General features: G+C 42.6%; 1 protein-coding gene across 6 annotated transcripts in view; it reads left to right on the top strand.

The window, feature by feature from the left end:
- The first annotated feature begins 4,771 nt into the window (after nt 1–4,771).
- Nucleotides 4,772–15,428, top strand: part of LOC115165245 (NF-kappa-B essential modulator) — a 32,652-nt gene continuing 21,995 nt past the window's right edge. For 2 of the 6 annotated variants that reach the window (XM_029718240.1, XM_029718245.1), the window contains exons 1-3: nt 4,773–5,035; nt 13,472–13,605; nt 13,733–14,070. In XM_029718240.1, the coding sequence (XP_029574100.1) occupies nt 13,476–13,605; nt 13,733–14,070 (468 nt within the window). In that variant the 5' untranslated portion in view covers nt 4,773–5,035; nt 13,472–13,475. Of the gene's footprint in view, nt 5,036–13,469; nt 13,606–13,732; nt 14,071–15,428 lie in introns of all 6 variants that reach the window. The other 4 variants (XM_029718244.1, XM_029718243.1, XM_029718242.1 and 1 more) reach the window with 4 other exon arrangements.

The raw sequence follows: 15,428 nt of genomic DNA, 5'->3' as shown, positions 1-15,428 counted from the left end.
TCCCTGTAAGGGTGAAGGAGATTGAGGTGGCAAAAGTTAGAGGTCAATAGAATCTCCTATGCGGAAGCGATTTAAATCATTGACAAAACAAGTTATGCTAGTGAAGATATGGTAATGGACGTACCACAGCCTTTATTAAAAGTTTGCTGCCAGTCAAAAGATTCATGCTGTGTGTTTAAAAAAAGGTGTATTTTGTGTCATTGATTGCCACGGTTATAAACTGTACAGCACAAGTCTCAGAAACTGGACATTGTGGCTGCGGCAGAAAGGTTTTTGGGACTTAAGGATTTTACATCTGAAGAACCAACCTCCCAGGTTCCCATTGATCCTCTGTAGGGATCATATGTTTTATTTAACAGAAAAGTTAGTTTATATATTTTTTTGGGGGGGGTAGTTTGTTTCGTTTTTTCGTTTTTTGGGGGAATCCTGTTTCCATCCCGCACAGTAGGTGGCAGGATGCACATACAATATACGATAGAAGCTGGTTTGAAAATTGAAATTTGTCACGTCCTGACCAGTATAGGGGTTATTTGTTATTGTAGTTTGGTCAGGTCGTGGCAGGGGGGTATTTGTTTTATGTGGTTCGGGGTGTGTTGATATATGTGTTTATGTAGAGGGGTGTTTGTTTAGAGTATTCCAAGGTTTTTGGTTATGTTCTATGTTTTGTATTTCTATGCTCTGTCTATGTTGTGCATTTCTTTGTGTTGGCCTGGTATGGCTCTCAATCAGGAACAGCTGTACATCGTTGTTGCTGATTGGGAATCATACTTAGGTAGCCCAGTTTTCACCTGTCCTTTGTGGGAAGTTGTTTTTGCACTGCTAGGGTTAGCCTGCAATACTGTTCGTTCGTTAGTTTTCTTGTTTTGTTTTTGTAAGTGTTCTAATAAAAGTTAATGTGAGCACTCAACCCGCTGCGCCTTGGTCCACTATATACGACGGCCGTTACAAAAATGGAAAAGTGTCGCAGTAGTTTTTGATAAAGAAAAACATCAAGACGAAGCAGCTGCTTTATAAAGTGGGATGTTCTGTTGAGCGCTACATCCTGGTGGGTTCCTGTTGACTGTACGGAGACAGCCGGTTAAATGGCGTCCCTTGACAAGGCAAGAACAAGATGGACGTCAGGAGAAGGGCAGTATTATCACAAGGAGACGTATACTTGGAAAACGGAGGGGAAAAAGAGGCAGAGGAGGGTCTAAGCGAGAGAGGGAGGAAGAGGGTGAGCTTGAGTCAGTTTAAAATGGTAGAAAAAAAGGGAGATGGTTTGTTAAAGAAGAATGGTAGAAAGTGTAAGCAGAGTGAGATGAAGACAGGAGGAGAAAAGGAAGTGAATGAGGGCGAAGTATCGAAGGTGGTAGGTGTGGTGAAGTTCCTGGAGCACCGAGGGTCAGGATAAAGATGAGTCGGACAGTGAAGTTTAATGAAAAAGTGGACCCTTTTGGCTGATCCATTTGTGGTTTCAGGGCGGGTGAAAACAGAGTTGGGTGCTGTGGAATCGGTGAAGGGAACCAGAAGTGGTCTTGCGATAATTGTTGATGTTTCTGCTGGTCAGATGGAGCAGACGCTCCGCATCAAATGAATGGGGACGAGAAATGTGAATTGTTTTGATCTCAAGAAAAGGGCACCATTGAAAGGAGTGATTACTGGGGTAGCTGTAAAGGTAAAAGTTGACCAACTTAAGGGGAAGATTACCAGTGTTTGATGCTCGTCGTTTGGTGCGACGCAGACAGGTTGGCGAGAGTGGAGTCATTGTCTGTTCTGAGTTTTAATGTTACGTATGGGACTGTAGGTGGAGGTATAGAGGTATGGGACTGTAGGTGGAGGTATAGAGGTATGGGACTGTAGGTGGAGGTATAGAGGTATGGGACTGTAGGTGGAGGTATAGAGGTATGGGACTGTAGGTGGAGGTATAGAGCTGTAGGTGGGGGTATAGAGGTATGGGACTGTAGGTGGAGGTATAGAGGTATGGGACTGTAGGTGGAGGTATAGAGGTATGGGACTGTAGGTGGAGGTATAGAGGTATGGGACTGTAGGTGGAGGTATAGAGGTATGGGACTGTAGGTGGAGGTATAGAGGTATGGGACTGTAGGTGGAGTGAGGATGACAGAGGCAGAGAATATTACCGTTTACAGAGAATGTATTTCCTTAACACGGTAATGTGGGGAAAAGGGGCTGGATGGGACCAAAGCAAAAAAAGTAAAAGTTTAAAAGTTCCCTCTCCTACCTAACCACTACTTACCTAACCTTTTAGCACCACCTGGTGCACTAACCAAAATACAAGGGATGGTCCACCCAGGTCTTACCTAGTGTGCATAGACAGTAAATACTACGGGTTATGTATGCCCGCAGGCCTCTTGCCTAAACACTCCCAAGGAGCCTTTACCTCCGGGAACAAAAACAGAATAATTACTAACGTAAAGTGAACAATTTCAATAATAAAAAAAAAAAACAGTCCTTTTGGCATACACATAACTCAGAAGTCGCAGCCACAAAATAATTTCAACAAAACTGTCACTGAGCAACAACCAACACAGGACATCAAAGACGCCAGCTCTCTCTCTCGCTCTCTCGGCTTTTATTCAGCTGGAGAAGGAGTTGATCATTGAAAACAGCTGTTTCCCCTGACGAGAGGGAGGGTTCAGAGCTCCAATCATCGATGGGGCTGACCAATCAGCTGCTTAGAATCCAGGAAGCCTGAAATACACACATACAAACACATATCGTTGAAGTCGGAAGTTTACATACACTTAGGTTGGAGTCATTAAATCTCGTTTTTCAACCACTCCACAAATTTCTTGTTAACAATCTATAGTTTTGGCAAGTCGGTTAGGACATCTATTTTGTGCATGACACAAGTAATTTTTCCAACAATTGTTTACAGACAGATTATTTCACTTAAAATTCGTTGTATCACAATTCCAGTGGGTCAGAAGTTTACATACACTAAGTTGACTGTGCCTTTAAACAGCTTGGAAAATTCCAGAAAATGATGTCATGGCTTTAGAAGCTTCTGATTGGCTAATTGACATCATTTGAGTCAATTGGAGGTGTACCTGTGGATGTATTTCAAGGCCTACCTTCAAACTCAGTGCCTCTTTGCTTGACATCATGGGAAAATCAAAAGAAATCAGCCAAGACCTCAGAAGAAAAAAAAGTAGACCTCCACAAGTCTGGTTCATCCTTGGGAGCAATTTCCAAACGCCTGAAGGTACAACATTCATCTGTACAAACAATAGTGTCCAAGTATAAACACCATGGGACCACACAGCCGTCATACCACTCAGGAAGGAGATGCGTTCTGTCTCCTAGAGATGAACGTATTGTGGTGCGAAAAGTGCAAATCAATCCCAGAACAACAGCAAAGGACCTTGTGAAGATGCTGGAGGAAACGGGTACAAAAGTATCTATATCCAGAGTAAAAACGAGTCCTATATCAATATAACCTGAAAGGCCGCTCAGTAAGGAAGAAGCCAATGCTCCAAAACCGCATAAAAAAGCCAGACTACGGTTTGCCACTGCACATGAGGACAAAAATCTCACTTTTTGGAGAAATGTCCTCTGGTCTGATGAAACAAAAATAGAACTGTTTGGCCATAATGACCATTGTTATGTTTGGAGGAAAAATGGGGAAGCTTGCAAGCCAAAGAACACCATCCCAACCGTGAAGCACGGGGGTGGCAGCATCATGTTGTGGGGGTGCTTTGCTGCAGGAGGGACAGGTGCACTTCACAAAATAGATGGCATCATGACGTAGGAAAATTATGTGGATATATTGAAGCAACATCTCAAGACATCAGTCAGGAAGTTAAAGCTTGGTCGCAAATGGGTCTTCCAAATGGACAATGACCCCAAGCATACTTCCAAAGTTGTGGCAAAATGGCTTAAGGACAACAAAGTCAAGGTATTGGAGTGGCCATCACAAAGCCCTGACCTCAATCCTATAGAACATTTGTGGGCAGAACTGAAAAAGTGTGTGAGGAAGGAGGCCTACAAACATGACTCAGTTACACCAGCTCTGTCAGGAGGAATGGGCCAAAATTCACCCAACTTATTGTGGGAAGCTTGTCGAAGGCTACCCGAAACGTTTGACCCAAGTTAAACAATTTAAAGGCAATGCTACCAAATACTAATTGAGTGTATGTAAACTTCTGACCCACTGGGAATGTGATGAAAGAAATAAAAGCTGAAATAAATCATTCTCTCTACTATTATTCTGACATTTCACATTCTTAAAATAAAGTGGTGAACCTAACTGACCTAAGACAGGGAATTTTTACTAGGATTAAATGTCAGGAATTGTGAGAAACTGAGTTTAAATGTATTTGGCTAAGGTGTATGTTAACTTCCCACTTCAACTTTATGTTTCAGTAAGATTGGATTTATAGCAATGGTTATCAGCTGTTCTGCAGGGATTGAATGCAAGTTGTCGAAAATTGAGGTTGTGGTGGCAGCTGCAGAGAACTATGTGTGTGTGTGCCAGACTAGACTTCAGAACAGTTACAGAGCGTGTTAAGTGGTGATGTCCCATCCTTTCAGGTTGTTGGCCTGAGGTAGGACTAGATAGATTTAAAAAGTGGAGTAGGGTAGTGTTATTTTAATTTTATATATATTTGTGTTGTTGTTGATAGAACAAAATTGTGAGTGTAGTGTTAGATGGTAGGGTATTTGTTTATTTATTTTTCAAGCAAAGTATAAGGCAGTTGTACTCCAGTCTAGTAGTGTGGCGGTAATGCAACATGTTGGGATGCCAATCACCGTTAAACCAGACCGAAGAAGAAGAACTCTCCCACAGTGCGGAAATAGAAAGGGGGATTCCTGGTGCCTGTTAGCTTAGCGCTGTCGCTTTGACAGCTAGCTACATCAGAAGAATGTCAATACTATCGCTGGAAATTATTTGATACGATTTTAATAGAAATACAACCTAGAAGTGGTATCAGTTGCCGGAAATACGCTTGGTTTGCCACAATCACACCAGAGCTAAGTTAGCTAACTAACGTCAGCCTGATTAACGCCAACTAGCTACGTATACAGATACAAGGTAAGGTTTCTTTATAGCTAAACAACTAGTTATATATATGTATTTAGCTAAAGTCATGTCGTTGGTTGCCAGCTGCCACTGTTGTGCTAACTAGCTGACCGTGATTATCATGGCTAGCGTAGCCAGAATTAGCCATATAGTTAGCCACATCATGTTAGTCTAGCTAACCTTACCTAGCTATAGGCTTTATGACCTGGTGAACCAGTACCTAGTCCGAGGCTTCTCCTGACGCCCAACATCCTTCAAACGTTAGGTAAACAAAAATAAATAAAATACGTTCGTTATTCACCCAAAATGTGGAGTTTCGCAGAGCAACTAAATATTTGTAGACCATTTTTTGTTGGAAGTAGCTAGATACGGTGGGTAACGGCTCCTCAAGCCCAGGTACTGGGTTCATATGACCTGCAAGTTGGCAATGCTAGCTAATGTTACTAGCTGTTAGCCTGCTAGCTAGCTAGGTTTAAACACAGTAGTTTAGCAGTAGGTTAGCTAGGTAAATACACAGTAGGTTAGCTAGGTAAAAACACAGTAGGTTAGCAGTAGGCTAGCTAGGTAAAAACACAGTAGGTTAGCTAGGTAAAAACACAGTAGGCTAGCTAGGTAAAAACACAGTAGGTTAGCAGTAGGCTAGCTAGGTAAAAACACAGTAGGTTAGCAGTAGGCTAGCTAGGTAAAAACACAGTAGGCTAGCTAGGTACGAAAACCAACCAGGATGGAGCTAGAAGTGAAAGTAGCCTAGTTAGCAGTGGCCTAGTTAGAAGTGAAAGTAGCCTAGCTAGCACCGAACAGACCGACTGCCTATAGATAAAGTAGACAGGGCTATGCCTGTTTTTGGTCATTTCTGTTATAAAATCAAAATAATGGTTTTGGACTCATTGAGCTGTTTTTTTTTTTTTAACTGATTCAGTACAATAACATTGGAAATTAATGTTGGAAAGTTCAATTTTAAATTCCTAAAACTTAAGTTGAAATTGTTGTCACTGCTTCCTGTTGACAAGACGTTTTGATAAATAGGCCAATGTCAAAACACAGTTTTACGTGTCCAGGTCAATAAACAGAATGCAGAAACAGTTTGTGATATATTGAAAACATCAAAGGTTCTATCTACACGTACATGTGCAACAATAGTAATCGTACTACAGCACCACATGCACCGGAAACCCTGTTGTTTTGTTAATAAATCACTGATATGGATTAGGGGGAATCAGGTTGTATGAGCTGTTATAACTACCACAACTAAAAAAAACACACATGGAAACTGAATATTGTTTTTATCACTGTTTAGAGGACAACCTGCAGAAGACAGTGGGCTACATTCTTTTGTGTGTGTTGCATTTTGATATGGGGGTCACCAAAAGAGAGGCAAAACTGTTTTGTCAATCACTCATATCGATTATCACGTTGAAATCAATTGTGCATCAAACTAACACAGCAAAAAAAGAGAGAAGAGGGCTAGCCTGAAGAATTTAGGCTGCCTGAACAGGTGTCTCTTGCTTGAACTTTTCGAGTTATTGTTGTTGAGTGATTTGGTGTCTATAGCTTGAACGGTTCAAGATTTACTGAATTATTTTATGCTACGTTATAAAGGACAGGGACTGTGGTTGAAAATTAGCCGGCTGGCTAAAACCGGCACTTTTACTGAAACGTTGATTAATGTGCACTGTCCCTGTAAAAATAAATAAACTCAAACCTTCAGAAAGTATTCATAGCCTTGACATAGTCCACATTTTTTTTGGTTACATCCTGAATATAAAACAATTATTAAATAGACACAATACTGCATAATGACAAAATGAAAACATGTTTTTAGAAATTTGTGCAAATTTTATTGAAAATGAAATATAGAAATATTACATTTACATAAGTATTCTCATCCCTGAATCAATACTGTGTAGAAGCACCTTTGGCAGCGATTACAGGTGTGAAAGGCCCTCCAGACCTGGATTACAGCTGTGAGTCTTCCTGGGTCTGTGAAGGGCCCTCCACACCTGGATTACAGCTGTGAGTCTTCCTGGGTCTGAAGGGCCCTCCAGACCTGGATTACAGGTGTGAGTCTTCCTGGGTCTGTGAAGGGCCCTCCACACCTGGATTACAGCTGTGAGTCTTCCTGGGTCTGAAGGGCCCTCCAGACCTGGATTACAGCTGTGAGTCTTCCTGGGTCTGTGAAGGGCCCTCCAGACCTGGATTACAGCTGTGAGTCTTCCTGGGTCTGTGAAGGGCCCTCCACACCTGGATTACAGCTGTGAGTCTTCCTGGGTCTGTGAAGGGCCCTCCACACCTGGATTACAGCTGTGAGTCTTCCTGGGTCTGTGAAGGGCCCTCCAGACCTGGATTACAGCTGTGAGTCTTCCTGGGTCTGTGAAGGGCCCTCCACACCTGGATTACAGCTGTGAGTCTTCCTGGGTCTGAAGGGCCCTCCACACCTGGATTACAGCTGTGAGTCTTCCTGGGTCTGTGAAGGGCCCTCCACACCTGGATTACAGCTGTGAGTCTTCCTGGGTCTGTGAAGGGCCCTCCACACCTGGATTACAGCTGTGAGTCTTCCTGGGTCTGTGAAGGGCCCTCCACACCTGGATTGTGCAACATTTTCTTTATGCTTTTCAGAATTCTTCAACCTCTGTCAAATTGGTGGTTGATCATTGCTAGACAGCCATTTTCAGGTCTTGACATAGATTTTCACATAGATTAAAGTAAACTGTAACTTGGCCACTTAGGACCATTCACTCTTCCTACACACTGTCACTCCATCACACCCACCAAAACTCACTCATCATTTATACTCTACACACCCACTCACATACAATCATCATACAGTGCATTAGAAAAGTATTCAGACATCTTGGCTTTTTCCACATTTTGTTACGTTACAGCCTTATTCTATAATTAATGAGGAAAACAATGTATTTAATTCCTCTACACACAATACCCCATAATGACATCACAATACCCCATGATGACATCACAATACCCCATGATGACATCACAATACCCCATAATGACAAAGCGATAACAGGTTTTTAAAAGTTGTGCTGCTGCCGTGCTGTGTTGTCTTAGGGCTCTCTTTATGTGGTGTTGTGGTGTCTCTCTTGCTGTGATGTGTGTTTTGTCCTATATTTTATTTTTATTTTACATTTTTAATTACAGCCCCTGACCCCGCAGAAAGCCTTTTGGTAGGCCGTCATTGTAAATAAGGATTTGTTCTTAACTGACATGTCTAGTTAAATAAAGGTATAGAAAAATAAGTGTTTTTTTTTTGTTAGTTTTTTTTAAACCTGTTTTCACTTTGTCATTGTGGGGTATTGCTGAGGATTATTTATTTGTTCTATCAATTTTAGAATAAGGCTGTAACAAAATGTGGAAAAAGTTAAGGGGTCGGAATATTTTCCGAAGGCTGATCTACCTCCATCACTCCAGTATCCCTGTCTCCTTCCCCCTATACATATCTACCTCCATCACTCCAGTATCCCTGTCCCCTTCCCCCGATACATATCTACCTCCATCACTCCAGTATCCCTGTCTCCTTCCCCCTATACATATCTACCTCCATCACTCCAGTATCCCTGTCTCCTTCCCCCTATACATATCTACCTCCATCACTCCAGTATCCCTGTCTCCTTCCCCCTATACATATCTACCTCCATCACTCCAGTATCCCTGTCCCCTATACATATCTACCTCCATCACTCCAGTATCCCTGTCCCCTTCCCCCTATACATATCTACCTCCATCACTCCAGTATCCCTGTCCCCTATACATATCTACCTCCATCACTCCAGTATCCCTGTCTCCTTCCCCCTATACATATCTACCTCCATCACTCCAGTATCCCTGTCCCCTATACATATCTACCTCCATCACTCCAGTATCCCTGTCTCCTTCCCCCCTATACATATCTACCTCCATCACTCCAGTATCCCTGTCTCCTTCCCCCTATACATATCTACCTCCATCACTCCAGTATCCCTGTCTCCTTCCCCCTATACATATCTACCTCCATCACTCCAGTATCCCTGTCTCCTTCCCCCTATACATATCTACCTCCATCACTCCAGTATCCCTGTCTCCTTCCCCCTATACATATCTACCTCCATCACTCCAGTATCCCTGTCCCCTTCCCCCTATACATATCTACCTCCATCACTCCAGTATCCCTGTCCCCTTCCCCTATACATATCTACCTCCATCACTCCAGTATCCCTGTCCCCTTCCCCTATACATATCTACCTCCATCACTCCAGTATCCCTGTCCTCCTTCCCCCTATACATATCTACCTCCATCACTCCAGTATCCCTGTCCCCTTCCCCCTATACATATCTACCTCCATCACTCCAGTATCCCTGTCCCCTTCCCCCTATACATATCTACCTCCATCACTCCAGTATCCCTGTCCCCTTCCCCCTATACATATCTACCTCCATCACTCCAGTATCCCTGTCCCCTTCCCCCTATACATATCTACCTCCATCACTCCAGTATCCCTGTCCCCTTCCCCCTATACATATCTACCTCCATCACTCCAGTATCCCTGTCCCCTTCCCCCTATACATATCTACCTCCATCACTCAGTATCCCTGTCCCCTTCCCCCTATACATATCTACCTCCATCACTCCAGTATCCCTGTCCCCTTCCCCCTATACATATCTACCTCCATCACTCCAGTATCCCTGTCCCCTTCCCCCTATACATATCTACCTCCATCACTCCAGTATCCCTGTCCCCTTCCCCCTATACATATCTACCTCCATCACTCCAGTATCCCTGTCCCCTTCCCCCTATACATATCTACCTCCATCACTCCAGTATCCCTGCACATTGTTAATATGGTACTGGAGTGTGTGTATGTACCAGTCAAAAGTTTGGACACACCGACTCATTCCAGGGTTTTTCTTTATTTGTACTATTTTCTACATTGTAGAATAACAGTGAAGACATCACAACTATGAAATAACACACATGGAATCATGTAGTAACTAAAAATGTTAAACAAATATATTTGAGATTTGAGATTTTTCAAAGTAGCTACCCCATTGCCTTGATGACAGCTTTGCATTCTCTCAACCAGCATCACCTGGAATGCATTTCAATTAACAGGTGTACCTTGTTCATTTGTGGAATTTCTTTCCTTAATGCGTTTGAGCCATTCAGTTGTCTTGTGACAAGGTAGGGTTGATATACAGAAGATAGCCCTATTTGGTAAAATACCAAGTCCATATTATGGCAAAAACTGCTCAAATAAGCAGAGAGAAATAACAGTCCATCATTACTTTAAGACATGAAGGTCAGACAATATGGAACATTTCAAGAACTATGAAAGTTTTTGCAAGTGCAGTCGCAAAAACCATCAAGCGCTATGATGAAACTGGCTCTCATGAGGACCGCCACAGGAAAGGAAGACCCAGAGTTACCTCCGCTGCAGAGGATAAGTTCATTAGAGTTACCAGCCTCAGAAATTACAGCCCAAATAAATGCTTCACAGTTCAAGTAACAGACACATCTCAACATCAACTGGTCAGAGGAGACTGTGTGAATCAGGCCTTCGTGGTCGAATTGCTGCGAAGAAACCACTACTAAAGGACACCAATAAGAAGAAGAGACTTGCTTGTGCCAAGAAACACGAGCAATGGACATTAGACCGGTGGAAATCTGTCCTTTGTGAGACGCAGAATAGGTGAACGGATGATCTCCGCATATGTGGTTCCCACCATGAAGCATGGAGGAGGAGGTGGTGTGGGGGTGCTTTGCTGGTCACTCTCTTTGATTTATTTAGAATTCAAGGCACACTTAACCAGCATGGCTACCACAGCATTCTGCAGTGATACGCCATCCCATCTGAGACTATCATTTGTTTTTCAACAGGACAATGACCCAACACACCTCCAGGCTCTGTAAGGGCTATTTGACCAAGAAGGAGAGTGATGGAGTGCTGCATCAGATGACCTGGCCTCCACAATCACCGGACCTCAACCCAATTGAGATGGTTTGGGATTAGTTGGACCACAGAGTGAAGGAAAAGCAGCTCCCAAGTGCTCAGAAAATGTAGGAACTCCTTCAAGACTTGAAAAAGCATTCCAGGTGAAGCTGTTTGAAAGATTTCCAAGGGTGTGCAAAGCTGTCATCAAGGCAAAGGGTGGCTACTTTGAAGAATATAAAATATATTTTGATTGAACACTTTTTCTTTTTTTTTTGCTGACTACATGATTCCATAATGTGTCATTTCATAGTTTTGATGTCTTCACTGTTATTCTACAATGTAAAATAAAGAAAAATCCTTGAATGTGTAGGTGTCCAAGCTTTTGACTGGTACTGTATCTACCTCCATCACTCCAGTATCCCTGTTAAAAACCTGTTGAGGAACAGCAGGGCGCGAAATACAAAACATCAAAAATCGAATAATTAAAATTTCTCAAACATTCGACTATTTTACACCATTTTAAAGATACACTTCTCCTTAATGTAACCACATTGTCCGATTTTCAAAAAGGATTTACAGCGAAAGAAAAACATTAGATTATGTTAGGAGAGTACATAGACAAAAATAACCACACAGCCATTTTCCAAGCAAGGAGATGTGTCACAAAAACCCAAACCACAGCTAAATGAAGCACTAACCTTTGACGATCTTCATCAGATGACACTCCTAGGACATCATGTTACACAATACATGTATGTTTTGTTCGATAAAGTTCATATTTATATCCAAAAACAGCATTTTACATTGGTGCGTGATGTTCAGAAAATGTATTCCCACCAAAAACCTCCGTTGAATGAGCACATCAATTTACAAAAATACTCATCATAAACGTTGACAAAATACATGACAATTATTTAAAGAATTATAGATAGACTACCCCTGGATGCAACCGCTGTGTCAGATTTTAAAATAACTTTATGGAGAAAGCACATTTTTCAATATTCTGAGTACATAGCTCGCCATCAAAGCAAGCTATACAGACACCCGCCAAGTGGTCAACTAAACTCAGAATTAGTATTATAAATATTCTCTTACCTTTGCTGATCTTCGTCAGAATGCACTCCCAGGACTGCTACTTCCACAAGAAATGTTATTTTTGTTTGAAATAACCCATATTTATGTCCAAATACCTCCGTTTTGTTTGTGCGTTCAGGTCACTAATCCAAAGGCATAACGCGCGAGCACAGTACCAGAGACGAAAAGTCAAATAGTTCCATTACCGTTCGTAGAAACATGTCAAACGTTGTTTACAATCAATCTTTAGGGTATTTTTAATGTAAAAAATGCGATAATATTCCAACCGGACAATAGTGTATTCATTCCAGGAGAAAAAGAAGCACTCGCGGTATCGCGCATACCCAAGCCCTTTGTCCTCAGGCAGTCCACTCATTGACTGAGCTACTATTCTCTGCCCAGTAACAGGAGAAGGATGAAAAAACTTTCTAAAGGCTCTTGACAGCCAATGAAAGCCTTAGGAAGTGCAACGTGACCCCCACAGACACTGTAGTTTTGATAGGGATTCAAAAGAAGAACTACAATTCTCAGAATTTCCACTTCCTGGTTGGATTTCTCTCAGGTTTTTGCCTGCCATATGAGTTCTGTTATACTCACAGACATCATTCAAACAGTTTTAGAAACTTCAGAGTGTTTTCTATCCAAATCTACTAATAATATGCATATTCTAGTTTCTGGGCCAGAGTAGTAAGCCGTTTAATTTGGGTACGTTTTTCATCCGGCTGTGAAAATACTGTCCACTATACCTTAACAGGTTTTAATATGGTACTGGAACTGACCCTGTATATAGTCACCTTACCCATATACAGTGCCTGTATATAGCTACTGACCCTGTATATAGCTACTGACCCTGTATATAGCTACTGACCCTGTATATAGTCACCTTACCCATATACAGTGCCTGTATATAGCTACTGACCCTGTATATAGTCACCTTACCCATATACAGTGCCTGTATATAGCTACTGACCCTGTATATAGCTACTGACCCTGTATATAGTCACCGTACCCATATACAGTGCCTGTATATAGCTACTGACCCTGTATATAGCTACTGACCCTGTATATTTTGAGTCATTAATGTTCTTATCACGTGAGGCTGTGGTTTACATCCTAGATAGCAGGCCATTGGCTGGCATCTCTTTAAGGAATACCTGGGATAGGATAAAGCAATCCTTCTAACCCCCCCCCCCCCCATAAGATTTAGATGCACTATTGTAAAGTGGTTGTTCCACTGGATATCATAAGGTGAATGCACCAATTTGTAAGTTGCTCTGGATAAGAGCGTCTGCTAAATGACTTAAATGTAAATGTAAATCATACCAGGGCTATGGAACCAATCAGACCTGCTGTACAAGTTTTTAGTAGTTTACAAATGTAAACCTACTACTAGTAGCTGATGATGTGTGTCTGTCTACATGTATGACGCATCATTTTAACACGTTTCAGCAGCATGGTACAGCCCCAGACAGACACCTGGGACATGGCTGGGGACGAGGGAGGCGGGGCTCTCCGGGTTCCTGCTGAGCTGGCAGCCAATGAGGTGGTGACCAGACTACTGGGCGACAACCAGCAGCTCCGAGGTAGGACTCACTCACACGCCACTGGAATACTTTCTTTGATCCACAATGAGGCACAGATTGTGTGTGTGTGTGTGTGTGTGTGTGTGTGTGTGTGTGTGTGTGTGTGTGTGTGTGTGTGTGTGTGTAGAGGCGTTGCGGACCAGCAACCAGGCCCTGCGTGAGCGCTGTGAGGAGATGGAGGAATGGAAGCGGAGATCTAGAGAAGAGAGGGAATTCCTCAGCTGCCGTTTCCAGGAGGCCCGGGCGCTAGTGGAGAGACTGGCCAGGGAGAACCACAGCCTTACCAGCCTGGCCAGCCCCTCTAGCCCCTCCAACCCTGGAGCGAACCAAGGCCTGCTGGTCAACGGCCCCAGTTTCAGCCAGGACTCCTGCCCCAACTCCAATGGGGGTCCTGGGAGTGGAGGGGAGCATGAGAAGAGGTCTGAGACCAACGGAACCGTGGCATCCTCACTGGTCAGTACGGAGGTAGGAATGGTTGGATTCAGAATACCAAATACATTCTTGATGTTGAATTTAAGTAGTAAACAGGATACAGAAATTGCTATTTGAATTGGAAGGAAATAGAATTGAAATCAGTGAAATTCAAATGATGTCTCCTCTTCTATAGTAGGCATAGTCTATACAAATATACATCTATAAAACATCAGACATGTCTTTATACACATGCATATAAAGTATTGTTGAAACAATTCATTTTCAGGACAAACTCTTTAAATGAATGATCAAGGAAAACAAATGTGAATATTCTAAGTTATTATATTTCATTAATCACTTACATTTTGTTCAATATGGGGAAAATACAACATTTTCCAGAATGCATCAGCTTAACCCTCAGGTTTTACTCTGAGTCCTTAAAAAATGAAAAAAAGAAGAAAAAAACCAAACAAATAAATGTTTGGTGGGAAAAGGAACAGCTGCTCTTTCCATGACAGACTGACCAGGTGAATGCAGGTGAAAGCTATGATCCCTTTTTGTTTTTTCCACACTCAACAGTTTCCTGTGTGTATCTAGAATGGTCCACCACCCAAAGGACCTCCAGACAACTGGACACAACTGTAGGAAGCATTGGGAGTCAAAATGGGCCAGCATCCCTGTGGAACGCTTTCGAACATCTTGTAGAGTCCCATGACTCGACGAATTGAGGCTGTTCTGAGAGCAAAAAGAGGGTGCAACTCAATAGTAGGAAGGTGTTCCTAATGTTTTGTACACTCAGTGTATAATGGACAGAGAGAGGGATGGAGGAGAGAGAGAGTAGAGGCCATTAGTAGTCAGGTGACGGAGAGAGGGATGGAGGAGAGAGGGATGGAGGAGAGAGGGATGGAGGAGAGAGAGAGTAGAGGCCATTAGTAGTCAGGTGACGGAGAGAGGGATGGAGGAGAGAGGGATGGAGGAGAGAGAGAGTAGAGGCCATTAGTAGTCAGGTGACATGGAGGAGAGAGAGAGTAGAGGCCATTAGTAGTCAGGTGACAGAGAGAGGGATGGAGGAGAGAGAGAGTAGAGGCCATTAGTAGTCAGGTGACATGGAGGAGAGAGAGAGTAGAGGCCTGACCTAGTGAGATATACATGGAGGAGGTTTAATATCCTAACCTAGTGAGATATACATGGAGGAGGTTTAATATCCTGACCTAGTGAGATATACATGGAGGTTTAATATCCTGACCTAGTGAGATATACATAGAGGAGGTTTAATACCCTGACCTAGTGAGATATACATGGAGGAGGTTTAATATCCTGACCTAGTGAGATATACATGGAGGTTTAATATCCTGACCTAGTGAGATATACATAGAGGAGGTTTAATACCCTGACCTAGTGAGATATAC

The sequence above is a fragment of the Salmo trutta genome, chromosome 28 (assembly GCF_901001165.1).
Source record: "Salmo trutta chromosome 28, fSalTru1.1, whole genome shotgun sequence".
Taxonomy (NCBI): Eukaryota; Metazoa; Chordata; class Actinopteri; order Salmoniformes; family Salmonidae; genus Salmo; species Salmo trutta.
This window is presented reverse-complemented; position numbering and strand designations above follow the sequence as displayed.